At 39.6% G+C, this 22477-nt stretch overlaps 2 protein-coding genes across 2 annotated transcripts in view; one reads left to right on the forward strand and one right to left on the reverse strand.

Annotated features, from left to right (window-relative positions):
• Window positions 1–602: 602 nt before the first annotated feature.
• sh3yl1 (SH3 and SYLF domain containing 1) lies at window positions 603–12545 on the forward strand. The gene is made up of 11 exons (XM_085152847.1): window positions 603–781; window positions 4099–4209; window positions 4357–4470; window positions 6239–6303; window positions 6539–6651; window positions 7896–8024; window positions 8128–8272; window positions 8709–8790; window positions 8897–8962; window positions 10141–10173; window positions 11277–12545. Coding segments are annotated over exons 1-11 (1068 nt in total). The 5' UTR covers window positions 603–780; the 3' UTR covers window positions 11486–12545.
• Window positions 8928–22477, reverse strand: part of LOC146491432 (solute carrier family 22 member 6) — a 28474-nt gene continuing 14924 nt past the window's right edge. Inside the window, exons 7-10 of the mRNA XM_085152817.1 lie at window positions 16135–16346; window positions 15648–15756; window positions 14467–14718; window positions 8928–14236 (exon numbers count right to left, since the gene is read on the reverse strand). Of these exons, the coding sequence (XP_085008943.1) occupies window positions 14155–14236; window positions 14467–14718; window positions 15648–15756; window positions 16135–16346 (655 nt within the window). The 3' untranslated portion in view covers window positions 8928–14154. The remainder of the gene's footprint in view (window positions 14237–14466; window positions 14719–15647; window positions 15757–16134; window positions 16347–22477) is intronic.

Here is a 22477-nt window from a genome sequence, read left to right on the forward strand (position 1 = left end):
TGGACATGCACTTTGTGGGGATAGGTTAATTGAAAAATCTAAATTGTCCATAGGTGTGAATGCGGGAGTGAATGTGAGTGCGAATGGTTGTCTGTCTCTGTGTGTTAGCCCTGCGACAGACTGGCGACCTGTCCAGGGCGTACCCCGCCTCTCGTCCTATGACAGCTGGGATAGGCTCCAGCGCCCCCGTGACCCTGAAAAGGATAAGCGGAAGCGAATGGATGGATGGATGCTTTATATATCAATGGACACTTTTATTACATTTTTATTGTTTATTATTGATAAAAAATAACATATATTTTTTAATATCTTCAGTATATTTTATATATAGACTTTTTTTTAGATATTGTAATAATATATACAATCAATCAATTCAATGTGCAACTATCAGAGGTAAAACTCATTATCTGGATGCAGTATTTTTACTGTTAGATATCAATATACCTGGGAAACAAAAAACATCTGAGTACCAAATTAAAAGCCTCCACATTAACCGCGCACCTGAGAGTCTGAAATCAGGGGAAAAGCCGCCCGGTCGAGCTACCTTGCAGTCACGCGAGAGCGCGCCTAGTTGATAGAGAGCACCAGCCTTCACACAGCAAACCGACACAGTTCCAACTGCCCTCACCTAACCACGTGCCTCCACTTAGAGCTTCTCCTTTACGTAGTTTTTGCGCGCGCAGTTTCCGGCTGTGAGAAGCGTCAGGTGAAGCGGAAGTGAAGAGGCTTGTACTGCTTACCTGTCGTCAGTCAAACTGACAGAGAAGAAACAAGAAAAAAAGTAAGTTAAAGATAAAAAAAAAAAAAAAGTAATTTAACTACACAAGGAGTTGTTTTATGTGTGTGTCTGCTGTTTCCGATCTGTTCTACCTGTCTGCTTTACCTGTACACCTACAGGGTTAGGTTTAGTAAAAGAAGACCAGTTTTACCAGGAAACGTTCTTACAGTTTAATGTTTACTCCCTTATAAACGGCAGTTTTAGTTTTTCTCTCTTTTTTACGGGCAGAGGGAGATGCGGGTTAGGGGAGTAAATATTTGTTTGTTAAAATATGTGTACACAAAAAAACATACCTTACAAGACATCTGACAGTTTGTTTGGGGTTTTTTAAAGATATTTTTCAGACATATATTATATATATATATATATATATATATATATATAATTTTTTTTTTTTTTTTTTAACTTACATGCTGCCTATTTTGGCCTTGGCCATAGGGTTAGGTTGGGTTGGGTATGTTGCTTATGTTGTAGAGAATCTGTGACATCTCATTAGTGTTAATAGGCTATTGTTAGCTGTTAATCAGCTGTGAGTGACTGCTTCTCTGTGCTGCTGGGATTGTTATGTTACGAGTGAAATTAATACGATTAATTATACTAGTTTATTGCCATTGGACCTCGTCATATGTGACCAGAATCTTATGAAAAATAATCAGAACTTCCTTGTGGAGGTAACAGAAGCAAGAAACCTGCACTAATTCCCAGCAAAAGCTCCTCATTTACATCTAAAACCTCTTTAAAGACAACACAGCTCCTAAATAACTAAAACCTAAAGGACTTCTGCCAAAAATCTGACTGTTCTTATTAATGACTAACTAACCAAGACAAGTTAATCCTGTTTGATGACTATAGCATGGATCAAAACCATAAACCACTAGAAACTACTAAGAGGAACTCCAACATCAAGAACAGCCAGAGAACTGACCAAACCAAGAAACATTCCCAGCTTGACCATCATAATTGTGTTTTACTATCCTACATCAAAGCATCGTGTTCACATTAAGCTATTTACCTTGTTGTTGTGAGCAGTTGTGATGTCATACTCCTTGTATACCTATGCCCACTTGTGGTAACTGTAGCCTCTCTCATTGTATTAATCAAGCTAATCCACATACCCATCTCACTAGATAGGTTTGTGGATAGATGTTGCAATGACCATTATAAATAACACCAAAACTAAACTTAATTACAAAGCTGTTGTTTTGCTATTTTTTTGTCAAGTATATCAAAAGTATATCAAAAGTAATGCAGAACCTATTAAAAAATGATAAATTTATATATAACATGATCTAGTTCATGACACACATGGTGGAATTTAAGCTTCCTGTAAGCCATATACTAATCCAAGGTCTCAGAATTTTATGTTGGACTTCAGCTACATTTTCAAAATGCCAAATTCCTGAGGTCATAGTAGTAAATATTTGGATTAAAAATTTGAATGACATAGGTTAAATAGTTCTCTTGATATAGCTATTTAAAAATAGCTCAATTGAAAGGCTTGAAAAGACTTGAAATTACCCCTTCAACATTTTTATGAGCAAATCACAGGGAAATCACAGATCATCAGTTGACATGCAGCGACTTTGGAAACCTCCCTAGTGACCTATTTAGACATCTCTTTAACAAACTGTACCATCTTAAAGTCCAAAGGAACATTGTTGCAGGCATAAGGAACACCCATAGACAACCAAAAAAACCAATTAAAATCCTGTATAACCGCTCCAAAGATGAGTCAAACTTCTATGTAGATGATCACAGTCTAATTACCAGAACTTATGACCAACAACTAGAACATAAAGGAATGTTTCAACCTCCTTAGACACTAATTAAACTTGCATGATTGACTAGAATTGTCTAAAAAGAGCAATAGAACTTCCATACACAGGTAGATTCTGTCTGAAAGATGGCTATAACTAACTCCACCTCAGTGCTAGCCCTATGGAGTCTCATTGAAGCCACTGGATTCACGTTCAGAATGGAGGATTGGGTGGTTTCTCGGAGTCAGTGTTTTCTCCATCAGTGCTGCAGGCTGTGATGGAGTCTAGGCGATGCTGCAGGAGCACTTGGCCATGTTGGCGTGTTGTTGGTCAGCGGCATGTTTGGATGTGCTGTTCAGGCTGTGTCATGTGTCAGGAATTTGCTGCTGCAGCAGGAGTGCATTTTGGCATGTCGGCAGACTGGTCACAGCTCTCTGACTCTCATTGCAGAGATTTCCTGGAAAGTCTTATGGCATGTGACCTGAAGAAGAGTCATCTAATCTTTAAAAATCAAATACAGAGAAAATGGGAAGAAAATTAATCTCTTACTGTTTTCAAAAGCAGAAATACAAATTCATTTTCTGGTATTAACTTAAAAAAAAATTTTTTAAATGTGAACACTGAGCTGCTGTTTTCAAATAAGAGTTCAAAGAACTTGGTTAAAAGAATCCCCATGACTTGGTAGAGAATAAAACACAATCATAATGATATATATGTGTGAATGATTAATTTAATTCTTTCTGGAAAAGAATGAAAAGGTCCTGCACCTCCAGACTTATGTGTCATATGTGTTATCATCTACGGGCATCCATCAATTAATATTATGATAAATCATTAGGTGTGTGTGTGTGTGTGTGTGTGCGTCCCATTGTTTTTATTTAAATCTCTTTATATTTCAGATATGTTCTCTTTTTTTGTCTGTGAACAAATTTAGTAGTTTAAAATTTATATATTTAAATAACAGACTTAATTTTGATATTGTGAAAATCACATTTTATAAATGTTACACACAAATGTAAAAATTAATGAGGGTTTAACTAGCACAAATATTTATGTTCTAAAAAACTTTTCAAATTTTGCTTTTACTGCTGCAGTTACAGAAGTTTTGTCTGTTTTCTATTTTAAGGTAAATAAATCCAAATATAGAAAGTAGGGGTAGGCTGCGTAAAAAGGGAATTCCTTTTATGTCACAGAAAAGCTCATATCTGTCCTTATTTCTTCTTGTTCTGGACTGAATGTTCCTCTTCAGCTCGTTTCAGCCGTGAGCAAAATGATTGTTTTTTTTCTAATAAGTAAACATGTCCCTTAAAATAACGTGCCAGTTATCAGCATAAATGAGCTTTTGAGCCTCACAGTAAAAGCGTAATGGGAAGTTTGTTTGCTGCAGATGGAGATAAGATAAGATCAATTAAAGTGAACAGTGAGCTCATTGATGAATGTTACTCTTCGGTTTGTTGCCAGGATGATAACTTTTCAAGCTGTTGAGAAGGGTAGGGTGGAAGGGGGCAGCTTTGAATGAGCTGTTGATGCCTTTAATGAGCCATGTAATTTGGGTGTTTGCAGTGAGTAACCCAATCCCATCCAACCTGAAGTCTGAGGCCAAGAAAGCTGCCAAGATCCTGAGAGACTTCACCGAGATCTCCAGCAGAAATGGACCAGACAAACTCATCCCCGGTAACAACCTGTCATATTGTCAGCTTTATATACTGAGGACTAGTCCAGTGCTCTTTAAATACTTGGGTTTTCTAATATATTTTAAAATGTGAAGTATTTTACTGTAGTGTAGCTAAAAGTGTGTACTCTACCATATTTTTCTTGTAGCTCACGTAATAGCTAAGGCTGAGGGCCTGGCCATCATCTCCGTCATCAAGGCAGGCTTCATGATCACAGCCAGAGGAGGCAGCGGAGTAGTAATCGCCAGGCTTCCTGACAGACGTAAGATCGCCACTCCTTCCATGCTCTGTAAAGGTTTGGAATTTTGCACAGGCATCTGTTGGTGTGTTTCAAAAAATATAAACTTTAATTAAGAAGGCTGCTCAGGTAAGTCACCAGATGCCAAAATATGTGGAGACTTATGTTGTCTTTCTTTTTTTATATCTGTCAGATAGAACAAAGCCGTGCTCGATCAATTCACTAATTGTTTTGCTCCTTCCAACCAGCACTTCAGCCTCATCGACAAATAAAATGATTCACTCACAAGCATCAAACTCCAGTCCTGAGAAATTAAGCTATTCCAGAAAAAAAAAATTCAATGCTATTGAGGCATCAGCAGTACTAGCATGGTGTTCCGCAAAGCACATCCTCTATTGTTTGTTTTTACTTGTGGATATAACAGTTTGTTTTTCTACACAAAATAAATATGGTTTTGCAAGCTTGTATTTGTCTGAAGGATATAAGCACCAAAAGTCTGGAGAAATTGAAGACATTTTACAACAGAATTTAACATTTTTACAGCTTGCTTCAACAAGTAGATTTGGTTTTTATAGCTAATTCCCCCCTTTATACAATTTTAGTGCTGTGAATTATAAAATCACCAGTTTAAATTGTTTAAAGGCTTAAAGTTTGCATTATTATGCCACGGTGGGTTCTTTGAAAGATTGATAGTGGCACAGTGGCTGTAGCTACTAGCTGTCTGCTAGGCTTCATGTTAGCTAATTGGAGTCCAATTGAATCCTGGCCTATGTTTGTACTGTTGGCACCTTTTTGGAGCATTTCGAATCCAAATATCTGAGGAAAATTACTTGCTGTGCAGTACTACGGGGACAATCCAAGAACTAAAACTGTAGTGGAATTCTTGGAATTTATATGCTCTTATCTCTTAGCATGTGTCTGTGTGATGTAACAGTTGTACAAAGCAACTGAACTTCGAAAAAAAAGATTGTAATCGATTGTAAATGGCATTTTGACAGTAGTATACTTTTGTTACCCTTCCAAGTAAAGTCTCTGTATGTTTGTGAGAAACATGTTGCTTCTGGAATTTATCTGCATGATTGATCTGAGTGACTGAATTATTATTCCTCTGTTATTTGATTGTCACAAAGTATAAGATGAGTACACATTTTTTTATGTGTTCTAGAAAGTCTGTACTCTTTATTAGTAAGGTAAAGAGAGTTCAACAGCAGAGGTGTCATGTTGGAGGAGGAAATAATAGCTGGTTTTTAATCATGGATTTAGCCGCAGTCTACGAAGCAATTCTTGTGATTTGCTGCTGTTTGCCTGTTGTCCTGTTTTTTTCTTATTTGGTTCAGTTTTTGCTGTTTTCGATCTTCCTGAGTCTCTCAATAATCCTTTTGTTGTTTTGTTTTGTCTTGTGACATTTTGGGCTCCTGCGGTTAAAAACCAGGCCTCCCTGCAGTGTTGGGAGTGTGCTGTAGTCATCTGACACGTCAAGCGTTTGATGTCAGTGAACTGGTCCGGCGGTGGCGGATGTTTGAGTTTGTCGTGGTGCCAGAACCCACCGAGGGTCACATGGGTCTTACTGAGTGGTGCCACCACCCCTGCTCTTCTTCTTCAGGCTCTTTTGTTGGTTTTCTGGATTTTCACATTAAAGGAGCAGTTCACCACATCTGAAAACACTGGCGCCAGCAGTAGGCCAAGCCATTCTTTACAGTCCAGCTCTTGTCAGTGTGAATAATCCATCCTGGCTTCAGCCATAAATATTATCCATGCTTGAGCTTTATTCTGTGTGTTTTTGTGTCTGCAGGCTGGTCAGCACCTTCAGCTATTGGCATCGCTGGTCTGGGTGGAGGCTTCGAAATCGGGGTGGAGGTATAATCCCAAATTGTATAATTTTATTTATTTGGTTTCTGATTTGCGTTCCAAGACAAAACATTTGTATTTGTGTTGAATTTAGGGGTTCATAATTGCCATAAATGTATCAATAGTGTTTTTAAAGGTTGTGAATGCAGCGGTTTGCATCACTGAGATGTCAATTTGTCCTTTAATGCACCACATCCCTTTTTGGAAAGCAGAAGTAAAGGCTAATTTTCTGGTCCCCCCTCAGGTGTCAGACTTGGTGATCATCCTGAATTATCGGAGGGCCGTCGAAGCCTTCACAAAGGGTGGGAACTTGACGCTTGGTGGGAACGCCACTGTCGCCGTGGGACCTGTTGGAAGGTGAGTCTACTCCCCACCCCTCCTAACACAATCTGTCTGTCTGTCTGTCTTTTAATTGCCTTGAATGCTTTCTGTTTATGTAAATTACAGCTTAGGTTTGATTGTCCTATTCTGCTTAGAGATTTATGAGACATTTAATGACAGTTTGTGTTTTGAGGCCTGAAGCAGATAGCCAAACTGTCTGAGGTGGGGAAAAAAATCACCCGTGATTTACTTTAGAGGCCAATTAAGATGTTGAGGTTAATTTTAGAATAAGGTGGTTTCAGGGTGGGTTAACCGGTTTTGGTGCTCATGTATTGGCAGGTGTTTGTGGGCGTGGCGAGTTACATGTCAGTCGGTTCATTCTCAATAAATGTTACAGACAGACAACAAATGGTAGCCAGAGCTGAATTTGTTTGAAGAAGATGGTCAGTTGTTACAATTAGTTTATGTTTGAGTGTATATGGTACTATGAAATTAGTCACATACACAGTGATTGAATAAACCGCAAACAGCTATAGTTTTACAGACACAGCAGGAAATAAACTTAAAGAAGACTGCAGGTCCTTGGAGAAACCAAGGACTGTGATTTTTTTTTTTTTTTTTTTTTTTTTTTTTTTTTTTTTAATTCCCCTGGTGGTTCTTAAGTGTCTTCTTTCGCATTTTTTTCCATCAACTGTATATGAAACATTGTTTGAACTACTGTGTTGTCATCCATCAATTCAGTTAAGCATTTTGGCTATACTATGCTGTGGTTTTGTAGCCAAAAGTGGCCATCTTTGGATGAGAGATTGAAAAGCTAACGTATCAACTAGCGCTAGCTAACTGTACTAGCAAGCTACATTACAGAGGTACAAACTGCTAAATAGTCATAACAGCCAATAAAAAGCTACAACTTCACTCACAAAAACTGGAACACAGACTTATTGGTCATTGAAGCAAGTTTTGCAGTTTTTTATTTTGCTATTTGATTTTTTTTTTTTGGGGGGGGGGGTGGAGGGGGGGGTTAGTTATGAACCAAGTTGCAGCTTGGTTTGTTTGGTTTTTGTTTTTATTTATTTATTGTTTGTTTTTGTTTTTTTCATCCAGTAAAACAAATCTGTGCTTGGAAAAACATTTATTTTTTATGTGCAGAGCATGAAACATATCACTAGTGCTAATTAACCGGTCATTAGGTGTTAATGTTTTCAAATTCTAAAATGTTACTCGACCATTTAAACTTCACCGTTGCCAGTTTGATCAATAGAATAAATTCTGCTTGTTAGGAACGTGGAGGCTGATGTGGCTCTGCGGAGTACTGCAGCTGTGTACACCTACTGCAGGTCCAGAGGTTTGTTTGCAGGTATTTCTCTGGAGGGATCCTGCCTCATTGAACGCAAAGAAACCAACCGCAAGTATGGGGAAAAAACACGAATCAATCTGCTGCATGTCAGAAGTTTAACTAGTTCTGTCTTTTCCAAACAAGTGCTTGTCTTTAATCCAGTAGTGTTGTTGCAGATTCTACTCCCAAGACATCCGCGCATCTGCCATTTTGAATGGTGATGTGGAACCGCCGTCAGAGTGCTATGACCTCTACCACATCCTAGATGTCTACACTGAGGCCTACACCACCGACTGGACAAGCAAGAATTTGCAAACTAGGGTAGGCAAACCAAAAGCTTAACTCAAAAAGGAAAGGCACCTATGTGTGAAGTGAGGATGGTTTCAAAAGATCCCCTAAATAGTTTCCAGTGTGCTCACTAAAGGGTAGGTGAGTGCAGGCAGCTCAGTTCAGCACACAGACTTTTCTCATACAAAGCCATGCTGTTGGAATAGAGGCAGTATGCAGTTTAGCATCCATCTAAAATACCCTGACAATTATTGTGCTTTATTTTTTACATAGTGGCTCAATAGTGGTTTACGCATTTGCCTAACAAACAATGGAGACACAAATTAAGTGTAGCTCAGTGACTGTTATACTGAATGTCATGTGATTTTTTTTTTTTTTTTTTTGTCTGTTTTTTACTTTATGTATTTATTTATTTTTTGCCTTTATCTAATATGCAGTACATAAAGTGTACATTTGTGTTTGTCTCCAGTCATCCGTTCGCCCAGCCAGACCACCAGCTCCGATCCAGTCAAAGCCACCAAGCTACTCCGAGGTGTCAGCAGCCAGTGCCGGTAAAGCTCTGAAATACAACTGTTCAGGTGCTATTAGTTTATGGACGAAATTGTGTGTAATGGGGTGTGTGTCTGTGTGTTTTTGCGTCTATGTGTCTGAGTACAGGAGCTGGAGTAAGGACTAAAAACACTCTCTACCCAAGTGTCTCTGTCTATAAATCTGAAACCTCAAGTGAGTTTTACATTAACTTTCATTACTTACTCCTTACCAGCTATTCTTTTCTTTTTTTTTTCTTTCATTGTCATTTTGTGAGGGCCGCTGTGACTCCTTGAGCCCACTTTCAAACTCAGAGGCCTCTGACTTGGTTTTATTGCCCATGTTAGTAACTGGTTTTGGGTCTGGAGAATTCAAATCAACCAATTAGTACAAACATATTTTTCTTTCCTTTGGGTTTTTGTTTGCATCTTATTATAGTCAGAATTTGTCATTTTTCTTTTTCTTTTTTTTAATCCTTTTTGTTGTCATTTTGTTTTAAACCATTTTGCGTCCCATTTCAGACAGATTTCCATGCCTTTTGTGGCCGTATTGTGTTTCTGTGGTCAGTTTGTGTCTCTTCATAATTGTTTAGCACGGCATTGTGGTTGTAATGGACGGCTTAACAACATCCTGGGGTTTTTTTGCTCGAGAAATGGTTAAACTGATGCAAAACAAAAAGAACAAAAGTTGTTCGTGCTCATTTTGTATCCCTTTTCTTTCAGTTTGTCAACTCTCCATGTGGTTGTTTAGCATCGTTTTCAGTAATTTTGTCTCCCATTTGTATTTACCTTGTTTTGTATCTTCATGTGGTCACATGGCACACCGTGTATTCAAGTCTGTTATTAACCCACGACCTTGATGCAGCCAGTACCAAAACCCATTAATAATCCTAGTGTTTTGTGAATGTACGTATGTGCGTGTGCATACTTCGGCGACACACACCTGTTCAAACAGCTACGTTGTGGGGATCTGACCCCTTTGTGTTGATAAACGAGTCCTCCAAGGTAAATGATTAATTTTATGGTGAAGACATGGTTTAAGGTCAGTGAGTCTTCAGCAAATTAATGTAAGTCAGTATGATTGCTTGTGCAGTGATAAACACATTAATATATTGTTATCAACTTTGGGGCTGCAGCTCTCTCTAGTGTTCACAGCACATATCTGCAACTTAAACTGCAGCGCTATTTATTTTAAATAAGCTCTTTATTTAAACACTAATGAATAAATTTTAATGGAGGAAGATGGAAAAAGAGCATTAGTCTTTCATATTTCTTGTTTGAGAACTTATTTTTATTAATGTTTTCACAGCTGTAGATTAATTTTCTCCAGATTCATTAACCGTTACTTAAATTGATGTTTTGTTTCTCTTTCAGGTCAGTTTGCTTCCAGAAACTCTCAGATGAACGGTATGAATATTTGACACATCTCACACAAAAAATGAGTCTAGTTAACAAGAAAGTTGAGGTGCTGTGCAAAATGTAAACAAAAGTCAAATGAAATGATCTGCAAATTTCATAAACCCAGATTTTATTCACAACAAAGCATAAAAAACACATCAAATGTTTAAACTGAAAAAAAAAAACATAAGCACATTTTATATTTGATGGCAGCACCTATTCATTTAACAGTAGTCCATAAAACTAGGAATTGTGGCAATGTATTGCCTGGTAGAAGATTCTAGCTGCTCAGTAGTGCTGAGTCTTTTTCCCCCCCAAGGTTTAGCATTGTCTAGATAAAATGTGTAAAAATATATGTTGCTTTAAAACTTTTAGATACCCTGAGCACTGATGGTGCCTTTCCACATGTGCAAGTTGCCGGTTCCAAAGGCACTCATGTACCCCCATACCTCTTGGACTAAATAGTGATAAGGAGCCTGTTTATCAAAGTTCTCTTAAGTTCCCAGTTTGTAGTGCCCATGCACTAGAATTTCAAGAATTTCACATTTGGATTCGTCTGACCACAAAACAGTTTTCTACTCTGCCTCGATCCCCTTCAATTTAACTTTGGTCTAGACAAGACATGAATTATGTTCAGATTTGTGGATGGCACAGTGAGTGTTCCTGAGTCCATGCAGTGATTTCCATGACAGCACTGCCACCTGAGGGCCTGAAGATCATAGGCATCCAATATTGATTTTCAGCTTTGTCCCTTAATTTTTCCCCAGATTCTCTTAAGCTTTTGATGTTTTTATGTAATTTAGAGAATGAGATTTTCTGATGATCTAATTAGATGAAAAATGTGCCTCCAGCTGTTTCTTTTTAGTAACCCTTACTATTTCAGCTTTTGTTTCGTAACTAATTCAAAAGTAGCTTTTTTTCATGAAATAGTAAAATGTCTCAGTTTCAACATCTGTTTTCTGTGTTATTGTAAATAAATATTAATATTCTGAATTGTACAACATAAATATATCAGACCTATGTTAAACAGTGAATTTGCAGTAAATTAAATCTGCTTTTGTCAAATGTTTGTTTTGTTTCTGTTTTACTTTCTTTGTTTTTGTTAATTGTAGATTGGGGATCATCAGAGGGTGGAGCCACTGGGCTGATGGTTGTCACAGCGACACACCCCTTTGCAGGGGAGCAGCCAGGTGACCTCAGCTTTGTGCCAGGCGACCGTATCACTGTCATCACGAAGACCGACTCCCAGTATGATTGGTGGGAGGGGCAACTGGAAGATGGTCGGGTTGGGATCTTTCCTGCAAACTTTGTTACATATTGACACTACCCTCTGGATGTCTGACAGAAAAACATCTGAAAGAACCAATATTGGGTAAAATGAGTTTGGAACGTGGTTGTTTTGTTAGGCGTAAACACTCCACTGCATGAATATATTTGTAAATGAATTAATGATCCTTCGGTTTTTCACATAGTAAATGTAATATTGGAAAATTTTAAACATTTGTCAGGCAAAATACATTTTGACATATTTTAACTGGCATTTTTAACCATTTCAAATGTTTCACATTTAATATTGAAGTACCACTGTTTGTTTGTTTCTTGGTACAAATTTGAATCACAAAAAGACAACCACTTGGATTAAATGAAATCAACTATTCCATTATTATTGTTATTATTATGATTATTAGTTTCATCATCATAATTATTATTATTTACATTTATTTTGAAATTGAATGGCAACTTTAGGCTGGTTGCCTAAAGGCTGGCTGCCAAGAGAAGCATTTGTTTGTTTGTTTGTTTGTTTGTTTTTCTTTTAGTTTAGTTTAGTTTCTTTTATAGTTTAAAGTCTTGATAGTTTAAGATCAGTGGCACCACCAAAACTGCTGTAAAGTCTAAAAATCGAACAAAAAGTTGAAATTTAACTGTCAGCTGCTGTGATCAGGGAACTTTAAGGGGTTGTAAATTTCAACACCAACTGTTAAGCACTTTCTTTAGCTCTTTAAGTCAATGTGTTACAATTATCGTGGAGATGGTTATACTGACTTGCTGCACCCTTGTTCTTTTTTTCTTTTTTTGTCTGCATGTAAATATGGTTACACATAATGTTGTAATAATGTTAAATGGAGCAGGTTACAAGGTGGATGAAGGAATTTTTAAGGAGTTTAATATGCATATCAGTTTAAATATTTTGTTTTTCTTCACTTTGCACTTTTTTAAAATGACATTTAAAGTATGAGTTTAGGGATCTGCTAATGTTTTAATCTTAACAATGTCTTCAGATTAATAACTGTGGTGTGTGTGGGGGGGGCTTTTTCATAGCTGCAGTACAATGTACTGTTTGGATCCTATGCAAATATTAATAAACCTTATGTGTTCTAAAATATCCGCTTGTTTTTATGCAGAGAGAACAACAGAAATTTAAAAAAGCTAACTGGGCTAACATTTGAATATTTCCTGCTTAATCTCACAGAAAAACATTACATTACTGAAATCCCTCACATCATCAGAATTAGTCACATTTATTTAAAGTCGTTGTCAATGACATCAAAGTAAAAACAATATTTGTTTTTATCACAAACTTGTTTACAATAATGCAATAATATTTACTATTATGATTTTGTTACTGCATATAATAATACATAGTGTCTGTTCCTGTTATGGTCAATTATATTATATTTGCACAAATTTATTTAAAAAAACACATTTAAAGATTAACACCCACAACAAAGGCACAATACTGTAACATACCTGCAGTTGTTAAAAACATTTAATTACATCTGAAATCTACATTTTTGTTGTTTTTGTCTGTTTTTAGTTTTAAATCTAAGAGAAACTGATACTAGAGATGATGAAGATACTCTAAACCTACTTGTTACCCTCGTGGCTTTGCTAGGGTACTTACAGTAGTGCTTCCAGCTTCTTCTTCTTTTTTTTTTTAACTTTATTGGCAGCTTCACATTTCAGCTGTTTATTGTTTCCACTTCATAACACCCTGCTTCTGTCTCTCATTGTTTCTTTGAGAAAACTCCAAGCAAACCAAAATGTGTTCCTACAAAGCATGTGGCATTCACATGTCTGGGACAGGACCAACAAATGAAACATGGGAAAATAGTGGCATCTCCTGGAAAAGTGGATAACATGGAGAATTTACTTGTAACAACAACTAGTTACTACAGTTTGTGTACTCAGCACATCTATGGTACTCAATGGGCCAATGGGATGCAGCAGAATCCATTAGTGGAAGCTCAAACCTGCATTGTACACTTGGTAGTGTGGAAGGAAGTATTGTCTTTTTGTGTATACAAGCATATATTTGTGGTCTTTGGCCATAAATATATTGTCTTTTTGAGTTTGATACTTACAACATGTAAAACTGGGATAGTGGCAAAAAAAAAGACTGGAAACGCTACATAAAGCTAACAAAAAGAGAACAAGGAAACCACTAAATATGACCATTTTTCAAATATGTCCTTTTTTCCCCTTAATTGAGTACAAAAACAGGATAAGAATGAAATAAAGAGATGGATGAGTTTTAAGTATTTCTGGATTTTATCATTTACAGTTTGTAACATTGTTAAAAGAGTCAGAGAAATCCCTGTAAAAACCAAATCTAAACGATTCTCATTAAATAGAGATTATGATTATGCACAGCACTGGCTCAAGCATACTTATTTCAAAACTCAAATTTAAAATGTCTTTTTACACTCATAAAACAATGGATGAACCCAAAACTGCTGATTAACGAACACAAAAGGAAATCAGCATTTGGTTCAATTTATTTTCACAATAATAAAAACGCAAAGTGGTAACAAATAGAAAAAAAACAGCATAAGAATAAAACACACCTTTCAAGTCTTGGAAATCCTCCAACATCCTCTAAGAGGGAATAATTTCATCCTGCCGGCTGGTATGAAGTTTCTCTAACATGAACTCATGTTTGTTTTTGGTCTAATTAATATCAAAGCAGTAACTGAAAGCTGTCGGCTGCATTCATATCAGCAGTGCTGAAATTGTGCTGTCTTTCTCCACAGGGAACGTTTCCACTTTGCTGGTTTGGCTGCTCACCAGTGTCCTGAAAAATCACACAGCAGGACATGCTGTGAACGAGCCAGGCAACTCACATGTGATGTCATATATTTTATTTCTTTGTATTTCTTTATATTTTACAAATGTAGCTGTTTTTCTGAAAAACAAATGTACATCTCTGGGTTTTACAGCCATTATTACTGGTTTTTGTAAACTACTTAAAAAAAAATAAGAATGTTAAAGAAAGTTATTGCCACCAAAACGAACAAAACTCACTCTGTCCTCCAGAGCGCATCCATGGCGGGCTGGTGGGGCTGTAGCTGCCTGTTGCAGTCCGCCACAGAGTCAGGAAGTGGGATACCACTGGTTTCCGGCAGCAGCAGGCACAGTCCACAGCATATGATTGGTCCACTGCTGTAGATAACCATAGCAGCCAAGGAGATTGCTCCGTCAGGGTTTGCGGGGACGAGGGTGTTGACCAGGCAACCGAGCCGGAAAGACAGGTTGACCAGTGATAAACAGCGTTGCCTGGATTTAAAAACAAAAAAATATATACTCTTATTGAACAATGGCTAGAGAAGATTTCTGCTGTACTGTTTAATTGCCCCGACATCCTAACATCTAATCTCAGATGAAAAGTAGCTCAAAAACCAATAGGACCAATTAAATTTGCAAGACTTCAATATCAGCTAGAAGATCATACATAAACAAATCGTTCAACTAAGTATTGGAAGTAAGAAGCAGATGCTGTGGAAATATATGCTTAATGAGAGTAAAACAACCTTACAACTTTTGCTTTCAAGTTAAATCATACCTCTATAAGCTAACTAATATGTACAACTGGACGGGGTTTATGGTGCCCTTGGTTCACCGTGCAACAAAAGAGAAGTTTCATACAGAAGATACATGCTGTTAAACTGATGTTTAGTTTCCAGAAACTGCTCGTCTGTGTACGTGAAAAAGATGATGGGTAGATTTCAGTTCACAACCATTTAGTAACCAAATTGCCAAAAAACAGAAAAATATAATCTGACTGATATTTTCGCTTTGGTAAGGACAACATCTGCCGTGGCTCATAACACAAACACTTTGTAACAGCTGAACCGGTTACCATCCTTGATCCATCCTTGGTCCAGGGGTCCAGTCCAGAGACTGCTTAGCTTAAGTGAAGTTTAGCAGACAGCTAGCAGTTACAGCTGTCTGTGTCTTTACTACTTGTCAGTCAAAGAGGCCACGCCCCTATTTTTAAAAAACAGCTCATTTTTAATACAAGCGTTATAAGACATGTACCTCCACCCCCATAAGGCTGTTAGAAAGAGGTAAATTAAACAGGTTATAAACATGTTTATTTTGAAGTAAATCTGGACATTTTAAGTTTGAAGCCAGGCTCAAGTGAACATTAGAGGGATGTCTGCTTGTGGAAAACCTGCATTAAAGAGTGTTGTGTTGTTTTGTACCTGACCACAGTGGGGAACAGTTCAATGTTATACAGAGTGGAGATAAAGATGGCAGCCAGGACGCAGAGTTTCCCCAACAGAGCCAGACTCATAACCAGCATCGGCGTACCTGCACCAGAGTATCAGAGTACCGGGTCTCAGATTTGATTGGAGGCTGCAAACTGCATATAGAATGATTCCACCTACTCCCACTAATGTTATGTTTTTTCTACCAATATTAAATACCAGTATTTTCTCCCACTAAAAATATTGATACAGATTAAATAAATCGACTGCCTGGGACAAAGAGCAACTGTCATCAAGAGCTTTCAACAGTCTCCTCTTGTGGCGTTCAAGAATAGAAACCTAAGAACAGATGCTTTTCTAATGTTTTTATTTAATGTTGTGTTCATTTTAGTTTAATTTAATTTAATATTTAATGTCTCTTAAAAATGATTATGAACTAACCTAAATTACTGAAAATGCGGATAAGTACTTCCTCACTCACCATTGTACCTGGACAGGAGTAACGACACGAAGCAGGCAGCTCCACTGAGGAACAGAGCGAGCATGCTCATTGGCCGGCGTCCCAGACGAACCAATGGGACAAGCAAGCAGGGAGCTTCTGATAGCCCGGAAAAGAACTGGGCGGAGTAAACGCCAACACCAAATGAGCCGATGTTCAAACAAATTCCATAGTATGTCAAAGCTGATGCTGCACTGGAGGATGACAAGACATTTATTTATGTATTTATTCATTTATTTTATTATGTTTTTAATTTACCAAGATTTTGTTTTGTGAATTTTAATTTTTGCACTTTTATTATTATTTATTTTCCTTTTATTTTATTTCCCTTTATTTTGTTTGATGGATTTGGATTTATTTTATTTATTTCACCTTATTTATTTATTTTATTGTATTTATTTACCAGTATTTTGTTTTGTGAATTTTCTTTTTTTTTATTTCACTTTCACCTTATTAATTAATTAATTTATTTATTTATCTATCAAGGTTTCCTCTGGACTTGTAAGTGAACACTTTAAACAATGATGAATTTTAAAACAAAACTGTGACAACGTTTCTGATTAAGGTTTGTTTGACATAAACCTGTAAAAGTTTAACTCAGCATATTGAAGGTTTTTTTTGTTGTTACTTAACCACAGTTTGGTTTTGTTCACAGTTTTCCGTATAAATAGAAATTAGTAAATACAAATTTACCCTCAGCAGCCTTTTATCCATCAAACACTCACTCAAGTGTAGGACTTTTAATGATGTCAGCTTATTTTTCCTGTGTGCCTGGTGTTATAACTCACACAAACCAAAGGTCCCTGATGACGAAATGGTGTTACTTCACACCGGTTGTTTCTGTATTATATAACCCTGTTACCTTTGGCCACAAGCAAGAGGAGGCTCAGACTTATTGAGAACAGTCTATTCTCGTTCCTTAAACTCCTTTATTCCAGTTTTACAAATTATTCTGCATGCAATACTAAAAGACTCATATATCTATATCTATCTATCTATACACACACATACATATATATACAGTGGAACCCCGACATACGAAATTAATTTGTTCCAGAGGGTCTTTCTTAAGTCAAAATGTTCGTAAGTCAAAGCACCTTTTTCCATCGCCTTTGCATGCATACGCATACGTATGCATGCAAACGTATGTACGTGTACATGTACATAACGTTATGGAATTTAATTCTAAACACTAAAAACTAAAACTTACATTTACGTTAATTAATGTACATATGTACACTGTGCAATGATATTTTTTAAACATTTTTTTAAACTCGCTCATATTTAGGCAGGTTCCATTATGAATGAACAACAGGTTAATTGCAAACAAAAAGGACACAAAATAGCGCACTGCAACAACAATACATCTTTCACGTGGAACAGCGAAACGCATTTCGCAAACGGATTTCGTTACACGGGCATTTTGTCGTACCACGTTAATTGGTTAATTGCCTTCTATTATACAACTATATTACGAATAGTTAATAATTTTATCCATCCATCCATCCATCCATCTTCATCCGCTTTATCCGAGGCCGGGTCGCGGGGGCAGCAGCCTAAGCAAAGAGGCCCAGACCTCCCTCTCCCCAGCCACCTCCTCCAGCTTAACCGGGGGAACACCAAGGCGTTCCCAGGCCAGCCGAGAGATATAATCTCTCCAGCGTGTCCTGGGTCTGCCCCGGGGCCTCCTCCCGGTGGGACATGCCTGGAACACCTCACCCAGGAGGCGCCCAGGGGGCATCCTTGTCAGATGCCCAAACCACCTCAGCTGGCTCCTTTCGATGTGGAGCAGCAGCGGCTCTACTCTGAGCCCCTCCCGGATGGCCGAACTTCTCACCCTATCTCTAAGGGAGAGGCCAGCCACCCTTCGGAGGATGCTCATTTCCGCCGCTTGTATCCGCAATCTCGTTCTTTCGGTCACTACCCACAGCTCGTGGCCATAGGTGAGGGTAGGGACGTAGATCGACCGGTAAATTAAGAGCTTCGCTTTTACACTCAGCTCCCTCTTCACCACGACGGACCGGTGCAGCGTCTGCATTACTGCAGCTGCAGCCCCAAACTGTCTGTCGATCTCCGGCTCCCTTCTCCCATCACTCGCGAACAAGACCCTGAGATACTTGAACTCCTCCACTTGGGGCAGGAACTCATCCCCGACCCGGAGTGGGCACTCCACCCTTTTCCGGCTGAGAACCATGGCCTCAGATTTGGAGGTGCTGATCCTCATTCCTGCTGCTTCACACTCGGCTGCGAACCGCTCCAGTGCGAGCTGGAGGCCCTCACCCGATGAAGCCAACAGAACCACATCATCCGCAAAAATCAGAGATGAGATTCTGAGGCCACCAAAGCGAAAGCCCTCCGCCACTTGGCTGCGCCTAGAAATCCTGTCCATAAAAATTATGAACAGAACCGGTGACAAAGGGCAGCCCTGGTGGAGCCCATCACCCACCGGGAACGAGTCCGACTTATTGCCGGCAATGTGAACCAAGCTCTTGCAACGGTTGTATAGGGATCGAATGGCCCGTAGCAATGGGCCAGACACCCCATACTCCCACAACACCTCCCACAGGACACCCCGAGGGACACGGTCGAATGCCTTCTCCAAGTCCACAAAACACATGTAGACTGGTTGGGCAAACTCCCATGCACCCTCAAGTATCCTCGAGAGGATGAAGAGCTGGTCCAGTGTTCCGCGACCAGGACGAAAACCGCATTGTTCCTCCTGCATCCGAGGTTCGACTAGCGGACGAACTCTCCTTTCCAGCACCCTGGCATAGACTTTCCCGGGGAGGCTGAGGAGTGTGATCCCCCTGTAGTTGGAACACACCCTCCGGTCCCCCTTCTTAAAGATGGGGACCACCACCCCGGTCTGTCAATCCACGGGTACTGCCCCTGATCTCCACGCAACATTGCAGAGGCGTGTCAACCAAGACAGCCCTACAACGTCCAGAGCCTTCAGGAACTCGGGGCGGACCTCATCAACACCAGGGGCTCTGCCACCAAGGAGTTGTTTAACTGCCTCAGTGACCTCGCATCCAGAAATTGGCAGGTCATTCCCCTCATCCCCAGACTCTGCTTCCTCCTTGGAAGACGCGTCAGTGGGATTAAGGAGGTCCTCGAAGTATTCCTTCCACCGCCTGACAATTTTCTCAGTCGACGTCAGCAGCGCTCCGCCAGCACTATACACAGTGCAGGTAGAGCACCGCTTTCCCCTCCTGAGACGCCTGATGGTTTGCCAGAATCTCTTCGAGGCAGTCCGAAAGTCTTTTTCCATGGCCTCTCCGAACTCCTCCCACACCCGAGTTTTTGCTTCAGCCACTGCCCGAGCCGCATTCCGCTTGGCCTGTCGATACCTGTCGGCTGCCTCCGGAGTCCCACAGGCTAACCAAGCCCGATAGGACTCCTTCTTCAGCCTGGTGGCTCCCTTCACCTCTGGTGTCCACCATTTGGTTCGGGGATTACCACCACGGCAGGCACCAACCACCTTGCGGCCGCAGCTCAATGCAGCAGCTTCGGCAATGGCGACACTGAACATGGTCCATTCGGACTCAATGTCCCCCGCCTCCCTCGGAATGCTGTTGAAGCTCTGCCGGAGGTGTGCGTTGAAGATCTCGTGGACTGGGGCCTCTGCTAGTCGTTCCCAGCACACCCTTACTATGCGTTTAGGTGCACCAGGTCTGTCCAGCGTCCTCCCCCGCCACCTGATCCAACTCACTACCAGGTGGTGATCAGTTGACAGCTCAGCCCCTCTCTTTACCCGAGTGTCCAGAACATATGGTCGCAGGTCTGGTGATACGATTACAAAATCGATCATCGACCTACAGCCTAGAGCGTCCTGGTGCCACATGCACTTATGGACACTCTTATGTTCCAACAAGGTGTTCGTTATGGCCAAACTGTGATTAGCACAGAAGTCCAATAACAAAGCACCGCTCGGGTTCAGATCAGGGAGGCCGTTTGTTATAAGATTTTATTATTAAGACATTTTATTATTCATGATTGCTAATATATTTAAGCTAAAAAGGGTTCATGTTTTTGTTTGCACTCAACCAGCTGCACAACTGTCTGCACCTTGCCTTAAAAAGACTTGTTTTGCTCTCACATTATCTCACAGGAAACCGCCACCCAAGAGTAAGAAACGACCTTTTAAGAACATAACCTTTTTTGAACATAAGTTCCGAGATTTCACACCTGCCTGTTTGACTAGAGAATGTTACTTCCTTTCTTGTATGTTTCATGCTGTGTATAAATAAAGGCAGAGAGCTGCTGCAGAGGTGTGAGTCTCTTTTGAGCTCTCACCCGTGCACGTTGAACTGTTACAAGTGTCTGAGTGTTATTTCATTATACCTGATTATTTGATAAATAATATCTCTTATCATTTTTAATGGTCCTCCGAGCCGGATTGGACATTGATTTTTTTTTTTATGCTCCAATAGGAAACCTTCATCAAGTCCTGACGTCGTGAGAAGCCCGCGCTGAAGTCTGTCGACAGCTCCTCTCCAGGCAGAGGATAAAGCCCAGAGACGCTATAATTCGGCTTCTGGCCAGCGTTCTTATAAAGTGGTCCACGACGTTGGGGGTTGATGGAGCAGACCTAAACAACCACGAAATAAATCAGGTGAATATTTAACACTCACCCACATCTTGCGAAAAATTCGAATAAGAGTTGACGCTGCTCCTACAAGTAAATGCTCGTCCTAAGAGAGGACTGGTAGCTATTATAGGAAACTCTAAATGTAAATGCTCGCCTGAAAGAGGGTTGGTAGCTATTTTAGAGGGAAAAGCGTCATAATAAAAACCTTTAAACGCGCGAAATATTTCTGTTTTATTGTTTTATTGGTGGAATAAGTTACATTTACAGCACAATAGGGAGGCTGAACTATTCCACCGTATTGTTTGCCGACTGGTGCTGACGTACTGGTGGGACGAGAAAAAGGTTGTGCTTCATCACATAAAATTAACACCGCTTTCAAGGGTAGCTTGAAAGTAGAAGGCTGTGTTAATAACCTCTCTCATCCCTCGTGCCAGAGAAAGCACCACGGCTGTTTGTGTGTGTAAAAGTTAAAAAGCTGTAATTTTCAAGGTACCTAAACATAAAACATTTAAAACAAATTAGTGAAAATGGGTAATAAATCAACAAAACTCACTGCTGACGAGCAGTGGTTAGAGAAAAAATGTCCAGGCGCCGGACAAATTAGTGCAAACAGATGGAGGAATCCAAAAAAGTTTAAATGCCCTGCGTGGGAGGGAAAATGTAATCCCTCTGCAGTGACAACTTTAAAAGAGACCCTCCAAGCAGAATTAAACAATGTAAAAAGTCCTAAAAAGAAAATAAAACGTACTCAAGAGTTAAAATATTTCAAAGCATGGAAAGAGGAGGAAGACAGACGTAGTGATAATCGACAAAAAAGAAAAAAGAAAAAGGAAACAACATTACAAAGCCTACAGCCGCCACTTTATGTACCAGCACCGTCAGCACCAGAGCCACAATCAAAAAATCCCCTCATTAGTCAACCTAATCCTAATCCTTATGCCCAAGCCCGAAGTGCATTAAACTGTATGACAACAAACCCACAGGAAGACATAGGGAAAGACCCGTCAGGCAGGGACATGGGAGGTATTGTAGATCCTCCAGGACCCTCCGGAATTTTTCCAATGGTAGCTGCACCTAATCCCAGATATGGACAGTTGATAGGTGGTGAGAACGAAGAAAGAGATATAAACCCATTTGTGTATGCTTTTAGACCATGGACCCAAGCTGACAGACAAAATGTGGAAAAAGATGTTCCACCTTTAAATGAAGGCTTCCAACAGTGGAGAGACGCAGTGGAGCTAATTAGAACTCAATGGGGCCTAAACGGTCATGAAATGCTTCAAGTAGTACAAGACCTGTTAGGATTGAGAATGGGGACAGTGAAAGATGGTTTTACAGGTGCAGATGACCAAGGAAGACCTCTTGGCCCAGATTCCCTAGATTTAATGAACACTTTGACAGATTTATATGACCGAATTAGGGTTCGTTTAGCCCCCAGAGCAGATTATTCCAAAATAGGAGAAGTAAAACAAAAGGAAGCCGAAACAGCATCAGACTTCCTCGATCGGCTACGCCCGGTTTTCCGACAACGTTCAGGCCTAGATTATGAAGACCGCCCTGAAAGACCTTACCAACAGCAGTTAAAAAATGCATTTCTAAATGGTCTCCGTCCCGCAGTCAGAGCCCATGTCGAAAAGCACTGGGTGACAATAAACACAGGAAATCTAGCAGACGCCCTACAATATGCAGAGCATGCAACTAGAGTGCTGAAAAAGAAGGAAAAAGGAGGTGTTT

Source organism: Neolamprologus multifasciatus, chromosome 23 (genome assembly GCF_963576455.1).
Source record: "Neolamprologus multifasciatus chromosome 23, fNeoMul1.2, whole genome shotgun sequence".
NCBI classification, from domain to species: domain Eukaryota; kingdom Metazoa; phylum Chordata; class Actinopteri; order Cichliformes; family Cichlidae; genus Neolamprologus; species Neolamprologus multifasciatus.